This window comes from Schistocerca cancellata, chromosome 12, assembly GCF_023864275.1.
Source record: "Schistocerca cancellata isolate TAMUIC-IGC-003103 chromosome 12, iqSchCanc2.1, whole genome shotgun sequence".
Lineage (NCBI taxonomy): Eukaryota > Metazoa > Arthropoda > Insecta > Orthoptera > Acrididae > Schistocerca > Schistocerca cancellata.
The window spans coordinates 162,673,787-162,690,953 of NC_064637.1; the positions used below are offsets into that span (position 1 = coordinate 162,673,787).

At 44.7% G+C, this 17,167-nt stretch overlaps 1 protein-coding gene across 1 annotated transcript in view; it reads left to right on the top strand.

The window, feature by feature from the left end:
* The window catches only part of LOC126109617 (protein AAR2 homolog), a 111,484-nt gene that overhangs the window by 17,302 nt on the left and 77,015 nt on the right, over positions 1 to 17,167 (top strand). Inside the window, exon 2 of the mRNA XM_049914660.1 lies at positions 16,809 to 16,924. Within this exon, the coding sequence (XP_049770617.1) occupies positions 16,809 to 16,924 (116 nt within the window). The remainder of the gene's footprint in view (positions 1 to 16,808; positions 16,925 to 17,167) is intronic.

Below are 17,167 nucleotides of genomic sequence, written 5' to 3' on the forward strand. Positions count from 1 at the left end.
ACAATCTGAAAAACATTGTGAACAGGACGTGAGCACTTGTGGTGTTGTTGCTGTCCTTCAGCTGGAAACCTATGTTCAGCAGCTGGTCCATGTGATACCATAAAGTTCACTATAATTAGTTCAACTCATAACTGGTGTCTATAATCTCTGCGATCCACCAGTCACAGTCATACACATACACACCACAGACATCCTCGTTCTCAGGTTGTGAAAGTGAATATAGTCATGCTGTTTCTGGAGTGTTGGCCAAACGAATGAAATTTCTTCTTTCTTGCTCTTTTAAGTGTGTGTGCAATATGAGTTCGCCCATTACTTTGAGTCCAAAAATGTGTCTTCTGAATTCCTTTCGCAGGAGTAGTTTGTTTGGACCATTCTGTTTTTTGCTCACGGAATTCTTCAATTTCCTCTTTGGACAAAAGTATGAGGGCTGTGGATGTGTAATATTTCACGACTCTCGTAAAATCCTCAACATTCTGAATCGCAGTTCTATTTGGTCTGGAAAGGTTATGTTTTGTAGCATGGTGCTTCAGCAGGCCTCCTACACCATCACAAGACCCTTTCCCCTGACCAGTAGCACTGTGTACCCAGTCAGCTTGCACAAGCGACTTACTCAATTCCAACAGCTGGTAATGATTTTTAAAATCACTACGAGTACCATCAGAAGTAATAATGATCTTCTCCGCCCCTATTGGTAATTGAAGTATTTTTGTGCATTGCTACCAAAGCATGTGCTGAGTCATATCCTGTGTCATCACTTATAACTGCAACACTTGTGGTCTTGTTTTGAAAATATGTCATTCCTGTAAAAATTGAAACTGTTGTTACTCCAATGACACCCTCGTACTTCTTGCAGCAGAATTACAGACCGATCTGGTCTGAGAACTTCAGCAAAATCACAATGTGGTGTTGTTGCAATTCCTTCGGCTGCTGGTATGTTACTGCTTTCACTGACCATTTACCAAGTTCATCAATGAATCTGTCAAAGACAACAGTTTTCTTAATTAGTTTATTTTCCTCCCATGTCGCATATGTAATTTCTGCAGGTCGCATATGTAATTCCTGCAGAGTTATCTGCTACGTCTTCTGGACCAAGTGTCTGTAAAGACAGTCCTCCCTTTCTTCTACATCTATATCTACATATATATACTCCGCTAGCCACCAAGCGGTGTGTGGCGGAGGGCACAATTCGCGCCAAAGTAATATTTCCCACCCTCTGTTCCACTCGCTGATCGCGCGAGGGAAAAACGACTGTCTGAACACCTCAGTACGAGCTCTTATTTCCCTTATATTTGAATGATGAGCATTATGCGATTTTAAAGTTGGTGGTAATCATATATGGTCTACATCCTCGGTGAAGATTGAATATCGGAATTTAGTGAGCAGCTCCTTCTGTTTAGTGCGTCACCTATCTGCAAGTATGTCCCACTTCAAACTTTCTATGAGATTTGTAACGCTATCACGATGGTTAAATGTACCACTCACGAATCTTGCCGCTCTTCTTTGGACCTTCTCAATCTCTTGAATAAGACCCAACTGGTAAGGGTCCCATACAGACGAACAATACTCAAAGACCGGACGAACTAAAATATTGTAAGCTATTTCCTTTGTTGAAGGACTGCATCGCTTCAGGGTTCTACCAATAAACCGCAATCTAGAGTTCGCCTTACCCGTTACTTGTGTAATCTAATTGTTCCATTTGAGATCATTTCGAATAGTCACACCGAGATACTTGACTGATGTTACCGCTTCCAAAGACTGATCATTTATTTTGTACTCATACATTAATGGGGATTTTCGCCTTGTTATACGCAGTGGGTTACACTTACTAATATTGAGAGATAACTGCCAGCCATTACACCACTCATTTATTTTCTGCAAATCCTCATTGATTTGTTCACAACTTTCGTGGGACACTTTCCTGTAGACTACAGCATCATCGGCAAACAGTCTAAGGCCGCTGTCAATACCATCAACCAAATCGTTTATGTAAATCCTAAAAAGCAGAGGACCTATTGCGCTGCCCTGGGGCGCACGTGAAGTTACTCTTGTTTCTGTTGAAGTTACCCCATTCAGGACGACATACTGCTCCCTGTCTGTTAGAAAACTTTCTATCCAACCGTATATGTCATTGGATAGACCGTAAGCACGCACTTTTTGTAGCAAGTGACAGTGCGAAACTGAGTCGAACGCGTTTCAAAAGTCGAGAAATATGGCATCATCCTGGGAGCTGGTATCTAGAGCCTGTTGTATATCATGCACAAAGAGGGCCAGCTGTGTCTTGCATGACCGCTGTTTCCTAAAACCGTGCTGGTTTCTGCAGATGAGCTTCTCAGAGTCTAGAAAGGTCATTATGTCTGAACACAAAATATGTTCCATGATTGTACGACAAATCGACGTCAGTGAAATTGGCCGGTAAGTATGTGCATCCGATTTTCTACCCTTTTTATAGATTGCTATGACCTGGGCCTTCTTCCAGTCCCGTGGAACTTTCCGCCATTCCGATGATCTCTGATGGATGACGGATAAGAATGGTGCTATATTTGTAGCATAGTCAACATATAATCTAAAAGGGATACCTTCTGGGTCAGATGCCTTCCTGGCGTCTAAGGATCATAACTGTTTTACAATCCCAGATACATTAAACACTATGTCGGCCATCCTTACGTTTGTTCAGTTATTGAAAGGGGGAATGGTGCTGCAGTCCTGTATCATAAACGAGTTTTTGAAAGCTAGGTTTAAAATTTCTCCCTTCTGTTTATCATCATCAGTTACATTATCCATACTGTCAGCAAGAGACGGTATTGAATTATTTGTAGCGTTCATAGATTTTACATACGACCAAAATTTTTTGGGTTATTTTTAGAATCTGCAGATAAAATATTGCTTTCAAATTCATTAAAAGAGTCTATCATTGTCCTTCTGACAGCTGCTTTCATTTCACGTAATTTCTGTTTGTCAGCAGGGCAGTGACTACGTTTAAAACGACTGTGCAAAATTCTCTGCTTTTTCAGCAACTTCCTAATATTTTTGTTGTACCAAGGTGGATCCTTTCCCTCCCCTATACTTTTGCTAGGCACATATTTCTCTAGCACGTGGTGGACAATACCTTTAAATTCCAACCAAAGATGCTCAATATCTTTTGTGTCCCGCAGTGAATGCTTGGAGCTGACTATGAAGATATTCATTAATGACACTTTTATTTGCTTTCCCAAACAAGAAAACTCTTTCTTGAAACAAACAAGTCTCTCACTTTATGTCACAGACTACTAATGACTTCACACTCCAACCGAGGTGTCATATGTCGTGCTCCAGTAAGTTCTTCAAAGTTACCGTCCAAAGTTCAAGGTTTTCGCAGTACACACATAAACAGACATCTCTAGGTGGGTGTAAAACTTCCCATTTAAGTCATAGTACATAAAATTTTGATCTTCCAATATGTGAAGTTGTACAGTTGCTCTTATAAATTGCAAAGGTTTCTTTAATAATGCAAGTCGTGTAACTCCTCACTTTCACAACTTTTTGACCTTCAACTGTTAAAGTTATACTGACTTTTTTGTTGGCACTCTGGCGAGAACAGTCTCATTTATCTTCCAGATAGAAAGACTGCACTATTTGAACTTGAGCTGCCTCTACAGAATGACCGTAATAGGGATCTGGTCTTCCCAAGACTGCTTTTACAGACCTCACATTTCTTGATTTTTGTACCATATACTTTGATACTGATGGAACGTGGTTCAAAATTGTTTTCTTTGAAAATGTATCCGGAATGATAGTTAAAACTTGCACCTTTGCACTGTAGGATGCACTATATTCAATAGCTGAATTGATATTTGTGAAAAATTCCTGGCAAGAGTACTTTGGTTCTTTCTTCTGAAGATGGAATTTCTACTTTGAAGAGTGTGGTCAGTTTTCCTGTAGTGTATTCATCAGTAGCTTTAGTAATTTCTCTGCACTTTCTTGATGCATAGAGCTTATGACTCGACTTTACTGACCACGGTTCCTTAACAGGAATAACACCTACCTCTGTAGTTGACTGATTCTTGGTATTTAATTCTTCCTCTATTGATGCAAAATCTGTATCATCTGCACCATGGGAGGCTTCACCTTGTTCAGATACTATTATTGTTGTTCTGTCAAAACATTTAGAACACAAAAAGTCGTCACTGGGAAACATCTTCACTTTCAAACAGAGTCTTCAAACGAGAACACTGATTCCCATCGTGAACAAAGTCTGTTTTTTGTGTGTCTTACATATCACTCTTTTATGGATATGCAAATAGTCAGCACATTTCACTCTCCTGTGACCCCAGCCAGAAGACGTTTCAAACAGTCCTTTTCACCAAACACACCGCTTCTGTATCAACTGGCAAATTCTTCACGAAAACACACAACTCACTGGATGGTCTCAGATTTCGTAGAAGCCCGTCCAGAAAACAAATTACCACTGAACAACTACAATACAGAAACCTGCGATGGACAACCACGACAAAGAAACTGACGAGAAACTACAACAAAGTGTAAGAAATATCTACAATAATGAAAGTGCAAAGAAATAACTGCAACAAAGAAAGTACTTAGAAATAACTACTACAAAGACAATAGAAATAAACATTGTAACAAAGAAATTAGTAAAAAACATCTTCAGTGAACCCTTGAAAGTTAAAAAAAAGATTTCTTAAAATACAACGTGTCCAACTTAAAAGTGGAAGCTGTTCTTTACAGAGAAAATAGTACTACGTGGTACTAATCAACAGAAGAAATGTAACTTTTCTGGACTGGCATTAAATGAAACACCAAGTTTACTGTTCCCAGAATGAAATTTTCACTCTGCAGCAGAGTGTGTGCTGGTTTGAAACTTCCTGGCAGATTAAAACTGTGTGTCCGATCGATACTCGAACTCGAGACTTTTGCCTTTCGTGGGCAAGTGCTCTACCGACTGAGCTACCCGAGCAGGACTAACGACCCGTCCTCAAAATTTTACTTCTGCCAGTACCTCGTCTCCTACCTTCCAAACTTCACAGAAGTTCTGCAGAACTTGCAGGACTAGCACTACGGGAAGAAAGGATATGTGGAGACATGGTTTCCAGAATGAAATTTTCACTCTGCAGTGGAGTGTGCGTCGATTTGAAACTTCGGTCCAGCACACAGTGTTAATCTGCCAACATCAACTTCCCAGAAGCAAGAAACATAACAATGAGCCCAGAAGCACCTTGCCGTGCATCACAAGCAAAGATAAACAAAAATGGGACCCCCCATAAGGCCTGTAGTGAACTGTAGGAACAACCCAACATTCAAACTCAATAAAATGCTCTTCAAAATTCTCAAAGAAGCATACACATTCAGTACTGAGAGAACACTTAAAAACACAGCAGAATTTACACAACATGTCAGAAACGTAGAAGATCCTGCTGGAGCCACACTTGCCTCATTTGACATACAAAATCTTTATTCCTCTGTGCCAGTAGATCACACACTACAACAAAAGCACAAAAAAATCCCATCAACCCACATCACTGAACTAATGGACCTGTTCGAATTCACACTTTCACACAACTGCTTTAAATTTAACAATAAAATCTACAAGCAAACATGTGGCCTGGCAATGGGCTCAAACCTTTATGGATTGTTAGCTGAAATTTTTATAAGTAATTTAGAAGACAAAATCCTAAATTCCAATCACCACCTGCTCAAAAATGTCATCTTCTACTACAGATATGTAGATGATACCATCATTTTAATCAATGGCACAAAAGATGACATCAGTGAGTTGAAACAGTTATTCAATAATTAGTATGAAAGTATAAAATTCACAGTTGAACATCAAACAGATGACAGTAATAAATTTTTTAGACCTTTCTGTTAGAATAAAGAACAACATACATCAGTTTGAAATCTATCAGAAGTGTACGACGACACCTAGTACAATCCACAGCCCCCCATTTCACTCCCCCTGTGGGCCCAGGGGTTAGAATAGGCTCGAGGTATTCCTGAATGTCGTAAGAGGCGACTAAAAGGAGACACTGTTTGACCTTTACGTGATGGTCCCTGTAGGGTTTGACCTCCATTTTTCAAAATTTTCCCGAAGAGAGAGCCGATCGGGGAAGAGCGCCTTACACGGTGCATTCTATCTTTTGTCCATTGAAATCTTTAGCCCACTATCTCGTCGTGGCATTGCAGTCCCACTCACCCTTTATCTCTCGAGTGAGGACACCTTCCCGGGTGTGTATTCGTCCACCCACTGTGCAGTGTCATTTTCAGCGTCGACGATGACCGTGGAATTCTTTGCACCTCGTATCCGGCACAGTAGCCAGTTCGTCGTGGTTGGGCCGCCACGTACCCTGTCGGTTGTAGTCCCCTGACTGCACGGGGATCGTTCTACTGTTTCCTGTGATGTTAACTCCTCACACGTGCTGAGGAGTAGATGGCCGTCACCCTTGGGCATCGGGACTCCCGGCAATGGCCGTCCTGCCGGGTGGCCTTTGCTGCGGCTGGGTGGCGCCCGTGGGATTGGCCCCTCATCGGAGGGGGTAGCGTCAGGGCGGATGAAGCGTACCGAGTCGTCACTAGCTGGTGATCAGACTCCGGCAATCTCTAAGCGTTCCAAGTCTCAGTACAACGCGAGGAAGTATGATACTAAATTGTCCCCCCCCCCTCTCCCCCCCGGCCACACCGTGGGAGGAATGCCAGGCTAAGGATGGCTGTGAACCTTATTTGCCCCAGCACCTCGTATGTACGAGAGCTGATGCGGACTCCTTTGTCTCGATGAAGCAAGCCTCATTTAGAGGACAAGTTTGGGGAGGTGGAGGGCTTGTCTAAAATGCGGTCATTGTCAGTCTCCATAAAAACGGCATCCTGTGCCCAGTCGTGGGCATTACTCATTTGTGACGTGCTGGGGGATATTTCCATTACCATCACGCCTCGTAAGAGCCTAAATACGGTCTAGGGTATTATATTCCACAGGGGCCTCCTTTTGCAGTCTGACGACGAGCTGCGCACCGACTCAGAGCGACGAGGAGGTCATTTTGGCGTGTCCGTCGGGGTCCGAGGGATAATCGGGTCGCCACCGGTGCCTCCGTCTCGGCCTTCGAGGGTGACGCGTTACCCGAGAAGGTGAAGGTGACAGTCTATTGCCGTGATGTAAAGCCGTGTATCCCTCCCCCTGTGTGGTGCGTTAAGTGCCGGACGTTCGGCCGTGTCTTCCCACTGTGCTTCCGGCATAACGAGGAGAGATTGTGGACGACCACCCCGTCCCGATACTCCACGTGCCCTGCCTCCCGTCGGTGTCATCTGCGGAGAGTGTCATTCCCCCTCGCTCGCCCAACTGCGGGACTTTATGGCGAGAAACAAAAATCGTGGAAAACGAGACCCCGGACCGACTGATCTACACTGGGGCTGAGAGGAAATACGAGCACCTACATCCTGTGGCTATTACCTCCACTTACGCTGCCACTCTGAGAACAGTTGTAGCCACACCAGTTCCGCGAGTTCCGGTCGGCTCTCAGAGTGACGGAAGGCTACACCTGCCACCTCGACGGTGAGGCGCACCTCCCTCCCTGTCGCTCCCACACCACCTTCCTCGGGGGGGGCTGTCACTGCGACCGTCGCGGTCACGAGTCCCCACTTCTCAGCCGCAGAAGTGTGAGCCTTCTTCGGCTCCTCTCACTAGTGAGGGGCCCTCGGGTCACTCCCTTCACAGGTTTCTGCTGGTGTGGAAGGTGACACCTGCAGTGGCTGAAGTGTCCGAAAGCAGCCGGTCGTAGGACTTCACGGTCGTCCTCGGTCCCGTAGACTGAATCGGTGAAGCCGTCCCCGCCAGACGGACCTAACGATCGGCGAGAGAAATCCGGAAAGAAGACCCCCCCGAGACCGAGTGAATTGCGGTGGCACCCGCACTGCCACTGCCTACGAGCTCTGCGTCTGAGGGTGAGGTGAAGATTCCGGTGTCTGCCGAGGACCTAGATCTCGCCAGACCCTCGGACGCGGTGGGTATAGCCTGTCCGGGAAATAAGTGGGTGGCGTAGACTGCCTCGTCGAGTGTTTCCTGTCTTCCCAGTCCCACGATCGTGTCGTCCTCCGGTGGAATTGCGGCAGTTTTTTGCACCACCTGGCTGAGCTGTGGTAACTGTTAAGCTTTACACCTGCTTTCTGCATTGCCCTTCGGCAAGCCTGGTTCCCGGCAATGCGGACCCTTGCCCTTTGCGGCTGCAGGGGATATTTCGAGAACTGTAGTGAATACAGTAGAGTGTCAGGTGGAGTTTCAGTTTATGTCCTGAACACGGTATGTAATGTACCTGTGCCCTTCAAACTCCTCTCGAACCTGTGGCTGTCAGGATACCGACAACGCAGGAGATAACTGCACTGTATATCTCCCTCCAGAAGGTTCGGTACCCCTGAACGTATTGGCTGCACCGATTGATTGACTCCCTAAACCTTTCCAATTTTGGGGAGATTTTAACGCCCGTAACACCTTGTGGGGTAGCACCGTGCTTACTGGCCGTGGCAGAGATGTTGAAAATTTGCTGTAGTAACCCGACCTCTTAAGTACTGGAGTCGCCACATTTTTCAGTGTGGCTCGTGGTAGTTACTCGGCCATTGATTTATCAATTTGCAGCTCAGGACTTCTCCCATCTATCCACTGTACGGTAGTGACCACTTCCCCATTTTTCTGTCACTTCCCCGGCATCGTGCCCACAGACGCCTACCCGTATAGGCTTTAAACGAGGCAGAATGGGTGGCCTTCACCTCTGCTGTCACCATCGAATCTCCCCCACACGGTGCCACCAATGTTGTGATTGAGCAGGTCACTACAATGGAAAACTCAATCCCTCGCTCTCTAGAGTGCCCCCAGCAAAAGACGGTCCCTCGGCTGTCACTGGAAGTCGCCGAGGCAATTAAAGAGCGTCGGGGAGCTCTACAGTGACATAAGTGACACCCTTTGCTAGAGCACCCGATAGCCTTCGAGCAGGTCCGTGTCCGCATTCGCCTGCTTGTAAAACGACAGAAGCGGGAGTGTCGAGAGAGGTACATTTGAACCGTTGGGTGCCGTGTGTCACCTTCCCGAGTCTGGACGAAGATCAGATGTCTTTTTGGGTGCCGGAATGCAACAGGTGTCGCTGACGCTAACATCGACGGCGTGCTCTCTACCGACACAAAAACGATTGCCGAGCACTGTGCTGAAGGCTCTGCATCGGAGAACTACCCCCTAGTCTTTCGCACTCTGAAACGGCAGATCGGAGGGAAAGTGATTTTGTTCACTATGTGCCCCGGTGAATCGTATAATGCCCCGTTTACAGAGTGGGAGCTCCTCAGTGCCCTTGCACATTGCCCCCTCACAACACCTGGTCCAGATCCGATACACAGTCAGATGATTGAACATCTCTCATCTGACGACAAGCGACTTCGTGATCTTCAACCGGATCTGGTGGGAAGGCATCTTTCTGTTGCACTAGTGGGAGAGCACCATCGTACCAGTGCTCAAACCCGGCAAAAACGAGCTCGATGTGGATAGCTATTGGCCCATCGACCTCACCGAGGTTTTCTGTAAGCAGCAGGAACGTATGGTGTGTTGACGATTGGGTTGGGTCCTGGAGTCACGTGGCCTCCTGGCTCCGTGCTAGGGCAGTTTCCGCCATTCGCTCCACCGCTAACAGTCTTGTGTCCCTCGAACAGCGTTTTCTAGATGCTGACACATTGTTGCCATCTTTTCTGATTTACGAAATGTGTATGATACCATCTTGTGACATGATCTCCTTGCCACATTATACGAGTGGGGTCTCAGAGGCCTACTCCCACTTTTTATCCAGAATTTCCCGTCACTTCGTACTTTCCATATCCAAGTTGGTGCCTCCCATAGTCCCCCCCCCCACCCCCCCGGTCGGCCCCCCCTGTCCCCCCCCCCCCCCCCTTATCCAGGAGAATGGGGTCCTGCAGGGCTCTGTATTGAGTGTATCTCTGTTTTTAGTGGCCATTAATGGTCTAGTTGCAGCTGTAGGGCTGTCCGTCTCACCCTCTCTGTGTGCATTTCGTACTGCAGCACCAGTACTGGTGTTGCTGAGTGACGCCTACAGGGAGCCATCCACAAGATGCAGTCACGGGCTCTAGCCCACAGCTTCCAGTTTTCGGCTGCAAAGTCCTGTGTTACGCACTTGTGTCGGCGTCGTACCGTTCGTCTGGAACCAGAACTTTACATTACTTACGTTCCCTTCACTGTAATGGAGACGTGGATTTTTTAGGAATGGTTTATGATGCCCGATTGACTTGCTTCCTCACCTTAGTCAGCTTAAGCAGATGTGCTGGCAGCACCTCAATGCCCTCCGCTGCCTGAGTAACACCGACTGGGGTGCAATCGTTCTACACTGCTGCAGCTCTACAGAGCACTTTTTCAGTGCCACCTCGACTGTGGGAGTCCGGTTTATGGTTCGGTGGCACCTTCTGTTGCGTTTCCTCGACCCAGTACGCGACTGTGGCTTTGGACTAGGGACGGTAGCTTTTAGGACGAGTCCGGTGACTGGCATCCTGTTGTAGGCTGGAGTCCCTCCACTGCAGCTCAGGTGTGCACAACTGCTCCCCAGTTAAGTCGCATATTTTCGTAGTTGTCCTGCGCATCCGAATTACCGTCTCCTTTTCCCACCCACGGTGGTTCATCTCCCGCAACGGCGCCCCAGGTCGAGACTCACGAATGCGGTTCGCGTCCGGTCCCTGCTGTCTGAACTGGAGTCCTCGCCTTTACCACCTGTACTCGAGGTCCGTTTGTGTCCACCTCCGTAGTGCGCACCTAGGCCGCGGCTTCGCCCGGACCTTTAACTCGACCCCAAAGGACTCGGTCGACCCTGCGGCTCTCCGCCGTCACTTCCTCTCGATTCTCGATACGTACGGAGGCCGTGAACGGTTTACACTGACTGCTCGACGGGTGACGGTCACGTCGGCTTCACGTATGTCCGTGGAGGACATTTTGAACAGTATTCCTTGCCTGCTGGCTGCAGTATTTTCACTGCAGAGCTGGTGGCTATATCTCCTGCTCTCGAGTACATCTGTTCGTGCACAGGGGAGTCGTTTCTTCTGTCCCCTGACTCCTCGAGCAGCCTACAAGCTATCTACCAGTGCTACCTTCACCGTCGTCTGATAGTGTCCGTTCAGGAGTCCGTATATACCCCGGACCGTTCCCGTCGTTCAGTGGCGTTCGCGTGGACCCCAGCCACGTTACGTCGGCATCCCAGGCGACGAACTTTCTGACAGTCTATCCGAACGGGCGATGCGGAAACAGCTTCCGGAGATGGGCACCTCTGAACCTGACGTGTGTTCTGGCTTATGCCGTAGGGTTTTTCGGCTTCGGGAGACGGAACGGCATAACAGTACGCACAACAAACTGCGTGTCATTGAGGAGACTCCGAATGTGTGGAAGTCTTCCGTGCGGGCCTCTCGCAGGGAATCAGTTGTCCTCTTCTGGCTCCGTATTGCCCACGCTTGAACGACCCACTGTTACTTCCTGTGCCGTGGAGACTCGCCTCAGTGTCGGTACGGTGCCCGGTTGGCAGTGGCCCGTATTCTGGTGCACTGTCCCACTTTGACTGCCCTACAACGAAATCTTCGGTTACCGGACTCGTTGCCGCAAATTTTATATGACAACGCCTCATCGGCTTATTTAGTTTTACGTTTTATTCGTGCGGGTGGGTTTTATCGTTTGATCTAAGTTTTAGCACGTGTCCTTTGTCCCTCTGTGCCCTCCACTCTAGTGCTTTTAGGGTGGAGGTTTTAATGTGTTGCAGAGTGGCTGGCTTCTCCTTTTTTATTCTCACGGTCAGCCAGCCATGGTAATCTGCTTTCTTGTTTTTAATCTCTTTTTCCCTGTTTCTTGCATCTCTCTGTGGTTATCTTGTCTGATTTTGTCCATTTTAGTGTTTGTTGGCCTTCTGTCATTCTTCCAACTGTGTTTTGTATGCCTCGATTATTTTAACCCCCCCACACACACCTACCTTAATATTTACCATAAACATTTAGTTATGTTATCATGACATCCACCAAATGTACAAGGGATTAACCTCATTTACAAAAATATCATCACACCAACAGCTTGTACCCACTGTCAGCTTGAAACTATAAGTACATCAACTACTGGCATCTGTATATTTGAAGCATTAATGAATGTATTACCTCAGCCTTTAGGCAGTTATTACATGTAACAGATATACTCCTAAGAACCCCTGCTTTGAAAGTTTGTTCTCATCCAATCGCTCCTCTCACCCCCTCTCTCCCTCTCACTTTCTTGTTCTCTTCCTCTCGCTCTGCATCCAGCCTTTCATTTCTGTCTGTGCATCCCAACCAAAATTGTTATTTGCGTATAATTTTACCACTGTAGCCAACATAATTATCGCACTTAAAAGTAGCAACATGTTACCTTATTGTGTAAACGAGTATAAAGTTTAAGCTATATTAACTGGACAAAATCGAATTTATATACCACCTGAAATATTTATTACAGTACATGTATTCAACATCTCAAAACAAAGATCTCCAAAACTCCCAAAACTCTTTAAATTTATTCTGTAAAATTCTTTAGAATTTATCCTGTAATAATGTTGTTATAATGTACATTCTTTGTACTTTGTGGAAATGTTTCTCTTCTGCTATATCAGCCTTGCACCTAATAGTTTCCCGACACCGTATTTATTTACAAAATACGACAGTATACGTGTGACGTGTTACGACAGTGAAAGGAACCTGTGACCATTGGAGGTACTCTATTTCTCTGTTTTAATTATTTTATTTCTACCGTTAGATATATGTTCTGGTTTTTGTCAAAACCATGTTCTAAAATAGTGTTTTGTTTCTCCCACTAGACAGTGCCACATGTTCCTCCAAAAAATCATAACACAACACACAGATATATGTCGTACTAATAAATGTAAATCCACCTGATGATGGAGCTTTAAACCTTCGAAACGCATTGTGGAGATAAATAAACAGGTTTCATTTAATGTCAATAACAGTCGTGGTAAAGCCTAACCAAAATTGTTTTCATTTAAAGTGGACTGGCATATTTGGGGGAAAAAAAAAATCTGTAAATTATGAAAAAAATTCAAAAGGTGACAGTAAAAGAACTTTGACAGATATGTCCAAAAAGAGGATACCATTGTAATCATAAAGCAATTATCTTTAAAATAAAACAAACTCTAACAAAATATCTAGAACTGTTATAGAGATACAGCACTTTAAAAAAAATTTCTGATATTCGCATCTTCAAAATGGTGTTCGCAGTGGTATCTTCGGAGGCCTGTATCTCGGAGCAGGAATTTTTTTGGAGAAAACAAAAAAAATGTATGTTTCTTACTTACTCCTGAATTTTAATATATGCTAAATTCAATAACATTCGAGACTACGAAGGTAGCCCCCCTGCCAGAAGTGATACGGATTGTGCCTATTACTGTCAGCAATGTTGGTAAACAGCTGAAAGTGTTAAAACTGAACAAAGTTCCAGGGTCCAGTGGAATTCATATCAGATTCTATACTGAGTTTCCTGCTGAGTTAGCCCATCTTCTGACTATAATCTATCATAAATCCCTCGAACAAAAAACTGCTCAGTAGTTCGAAGAAAGCATAGGTCACACCCGTGTGCAAGAAAGGTAGTAGAAGTGATCCAGAAAACTACTGTCCAGTATCCTTGACACAGATTTGTTGTAGAATCTTAGAACGTACTCTGTTCAAACACGATGAGGTATCTCGAATAGAATGACCACCTTCGTGCCGACCCACATCGTTTCTGAAAACATCAAACATATTATGTGAAACCCAATTTGCACTTCTCTCACATGACATACTGAAAGCGTCAGATGAAGACAGTTAGTTAGATCCAGTATTTCTTAATTTCCAAAAAGCATTTGAGTCAGTGCCACACCTACACTTATTATCAGGAGTTCGATCATATAGGTATAAAGTGGCATTTGTGGCCGGATCGGTGACTTTCGGATAGGGAGGATACAGTGTGTTGTTTCAGATGGAAAGTCATCGTCAGATGTAGAAGTAACTTCGGGTGTGCCTCAGGAAAGTGTGTCAGGATTCTTGCTGTACGTGTTGTATAATAACAACCTCGCAGACAATATTAATAGTAACCTCAGACTGTTTGCAGATGACGCGATTATATGTAGTGAAGTACTGTATGAAAGAAGCTGCACGAATATTCAGTCAGATCCTACTAAGATTTTAAAGTGGTGCAAAGACTGGCATCGTGCTTTATACATTCAGAAATCTAAAATTGTGCCCTTCACAAAACGTAAAAACCTAGTATGCTGTGACTATAATACCGATAGGTCACAGTTGGAATCGACTGACTCCTACAAATAGCTGGGTGTAGCACTTTGTAGGGATAGTAAATGGAGCAGGCTCAGTTGTGGGTAACGCAGGTAGTAGACTTTGTGGGTAGAATACTGGGGAGTGCAGTCAGTCTACAAAGGAGATTGCTTACATATCGCTCGTGTGACCCGTTCTAGAAAATTGGTCGAGTGTGTGGGCCCCGTAACAAATAGGGCTTGTGAGGAATATTGCTCGTATACAGAGAAGTGCAGCATCAGTTGTCACAGGTTTCTTTGATGTGTGGGAGAGTGTAACAGGAACTAAACAGGAAGACTCTTGAAGATAGATGTAAACTATCCCGAGAAAGTCTGTTAACAAAGTTTCGAGAATTGGATTTAAATAATGACTCTCAGAATATACTGAAACCTCCACGTATTGCTCACAAAAGGATCACGAGAACAAGATTAGAATTATTACGGCAGATGTACAGACATTCAAATATTCATTCTTTGCACAGTCAGTATGTGGACGGAACGGGAAGAAACCCTAAATGGTACAGTGGGACATACCCTCTGCCGTGCACTTCACAGTGGTTTGCAGAGTATAGATGTAGATGTGTATGTTCCTACTTTTGAGTACATTTTCATTGGTATGTGGTCAGTTGTAATAAACTTTATGTCTTGCTAGAGTGTATTACAGTATTAGTAACTTACTGAAACAAACGGAAAAGTAGGATTAACTGTTTATCTACATTGGATTTTACTTGATTTTGCACAAGTCATTCCAAATATAAACTTGAGTGGTTATTTACCAACAAACTTTCCTCAATGATTTCCCATCTCCTTGACCTTCAGAATGTAGAAAATTTTGATATCGTGTTTGTTTATTATTCTTTTGTACTTGATTTAGGTCTCTTAAGGGTCACATAAATAACTATTTCTAATATAAGTTTCAGTTTACCAGTAATTTTTCAATCATTCAGGGTGGTAGTGTTCCAGAACTTGTGACCACCTTCCTCCAGTTTTCTTTTTTTGCTTTTTGTGGGGATGGAAATCCAAAAACTTCTTTCGAAGTTTATTGCTGTTCAGTACAGCCACTTGCACTATCAAGATTTTTTTTGGTTGTCATGTTCAAATATTCTGTTGCATATTCTATTTATTATTATTATTATTTTGTAATTTAATTGTTCAACATTTATTGTTTTACGTTTTTTCCCGTTGAGTTATTTCTGTGTATGTCATTACATGTTCTGTTACCTTATTTCATTGGCACAAGGATCCAACTGATAAAATATATCATTAAAAAATATTTTATGGAATTTTGTTTTCTTACGTCACTGTCGAAATGGCTTACTGACAGTCATATATTAGATTGGAGCATAAGATTGTAGTGTTTTTGTTTTGCATGTCTGTATTTAATGCGCCAGAAAGTAGAGTGCCGAGCAGAGAAATTGGATCATTTCCGACATATTCTTCTGTGCGAGTTCAGTAGAGGGGTGACAGCAACGGATGCAGCCAGAAACATTTGCACCGTATATGGGGATAATGTCATTGGGAGAGAACACCGAGAAAATAGTTCTGTTCCCTTTGAGGAGGATCGTTCTGACACTAGTGGCTCTCCACATTCGAGAAGACTTTCGAGGTTTGACGGAGATCGTTCGGACGCATTAATCCACGACGATTCACATCAGTGTACTCTAGAACTGTCACGTGTGGTGACCTGTGAGCGTTCCACCGTCGTGTGACATTTGCATCCACTGGGGAAGATTCAAAATTCAGGTGTACGGGTAGGACACGTACTGAGCCAAAATCACAAAAATCAGCGGCTGGCTATATGTGCAGCTCATCAGTTGGCTCGTGAACAACACCGACCGTTCCTATTCGGTATAGTCCCCAGTAACAAGAAACGGTGTTTTTATGCTGACGTAAGGAAAAGAAAGGAATGGTCGAGGTCAAACGAAGTGACAACTCTCCTCACAAAGACTTGGGTGCACGTTACGTATCTCGTGGAACAGTGACGGTTTGGTGTACTACGAATTGCTTCCCCGAGATGTTACCGTCACAACTGACATTTATTGTCGAGAACTGAGAGGTCTTGCAGACACAATCCACGAAGAGTGACCGGGAAGACTATTCCGCGTTAATGCCTGCTTGCATTCTGCTACATTGACAAAGCACACTTTCCATTCGTTCGGCTGGGAAGTCATTCCACATCCACCTTATTCACCTGACCTCGTGCCTTCAGATTTTCGCCTTTTCCCTTCTCTGTCGAAAAATGTTCCAGGAATTTCTTTTTCGGGTGAAAATCGGCTCCGGACGTAGATTGGCGAGTTCTTCGCCTCGAAATCGTTCGATTTCTAGTCGCGGAATTGAAAAGTCCCACCGTGACTGACTGTCGTAAATAGTGAAGGAGACACTATTATTGATGACTAAAAGTCTCTGTTATGTCTGTCTGTTGCATTTATTAAATTTATGGGAAACTGCTACAAAATTATGCTCCGACCCAGTATTTTCTGCTTGCAGTGCAACTGACCAGCTGGGTGACACGGCACCGCGGTCTGGCTTTATGTACGACTTCAAGACGTCTGAAGTTGTTGTCAGGAGGTGGGACAAGGATGCAGAGGACCTGGACATTAAAGGTCAGCCCCCACGTGATATCTTCTCTCGGTGCTGTAACACCTAAATATTCCATTTCTAAAATAAAATGGAGACGAATCCCAGACAGGCACAAAATAAGACTGATAAACGAGTAAGCTTTCGACTGAAAGACCTTCTCCTGAATGATCTCTCTCTCTCTCTCTCTCTCTCTCTCTCTCTCTCTCTCTCTCTCTCTCTCACACACACACACACACACACACACACACACACACACACACACATTC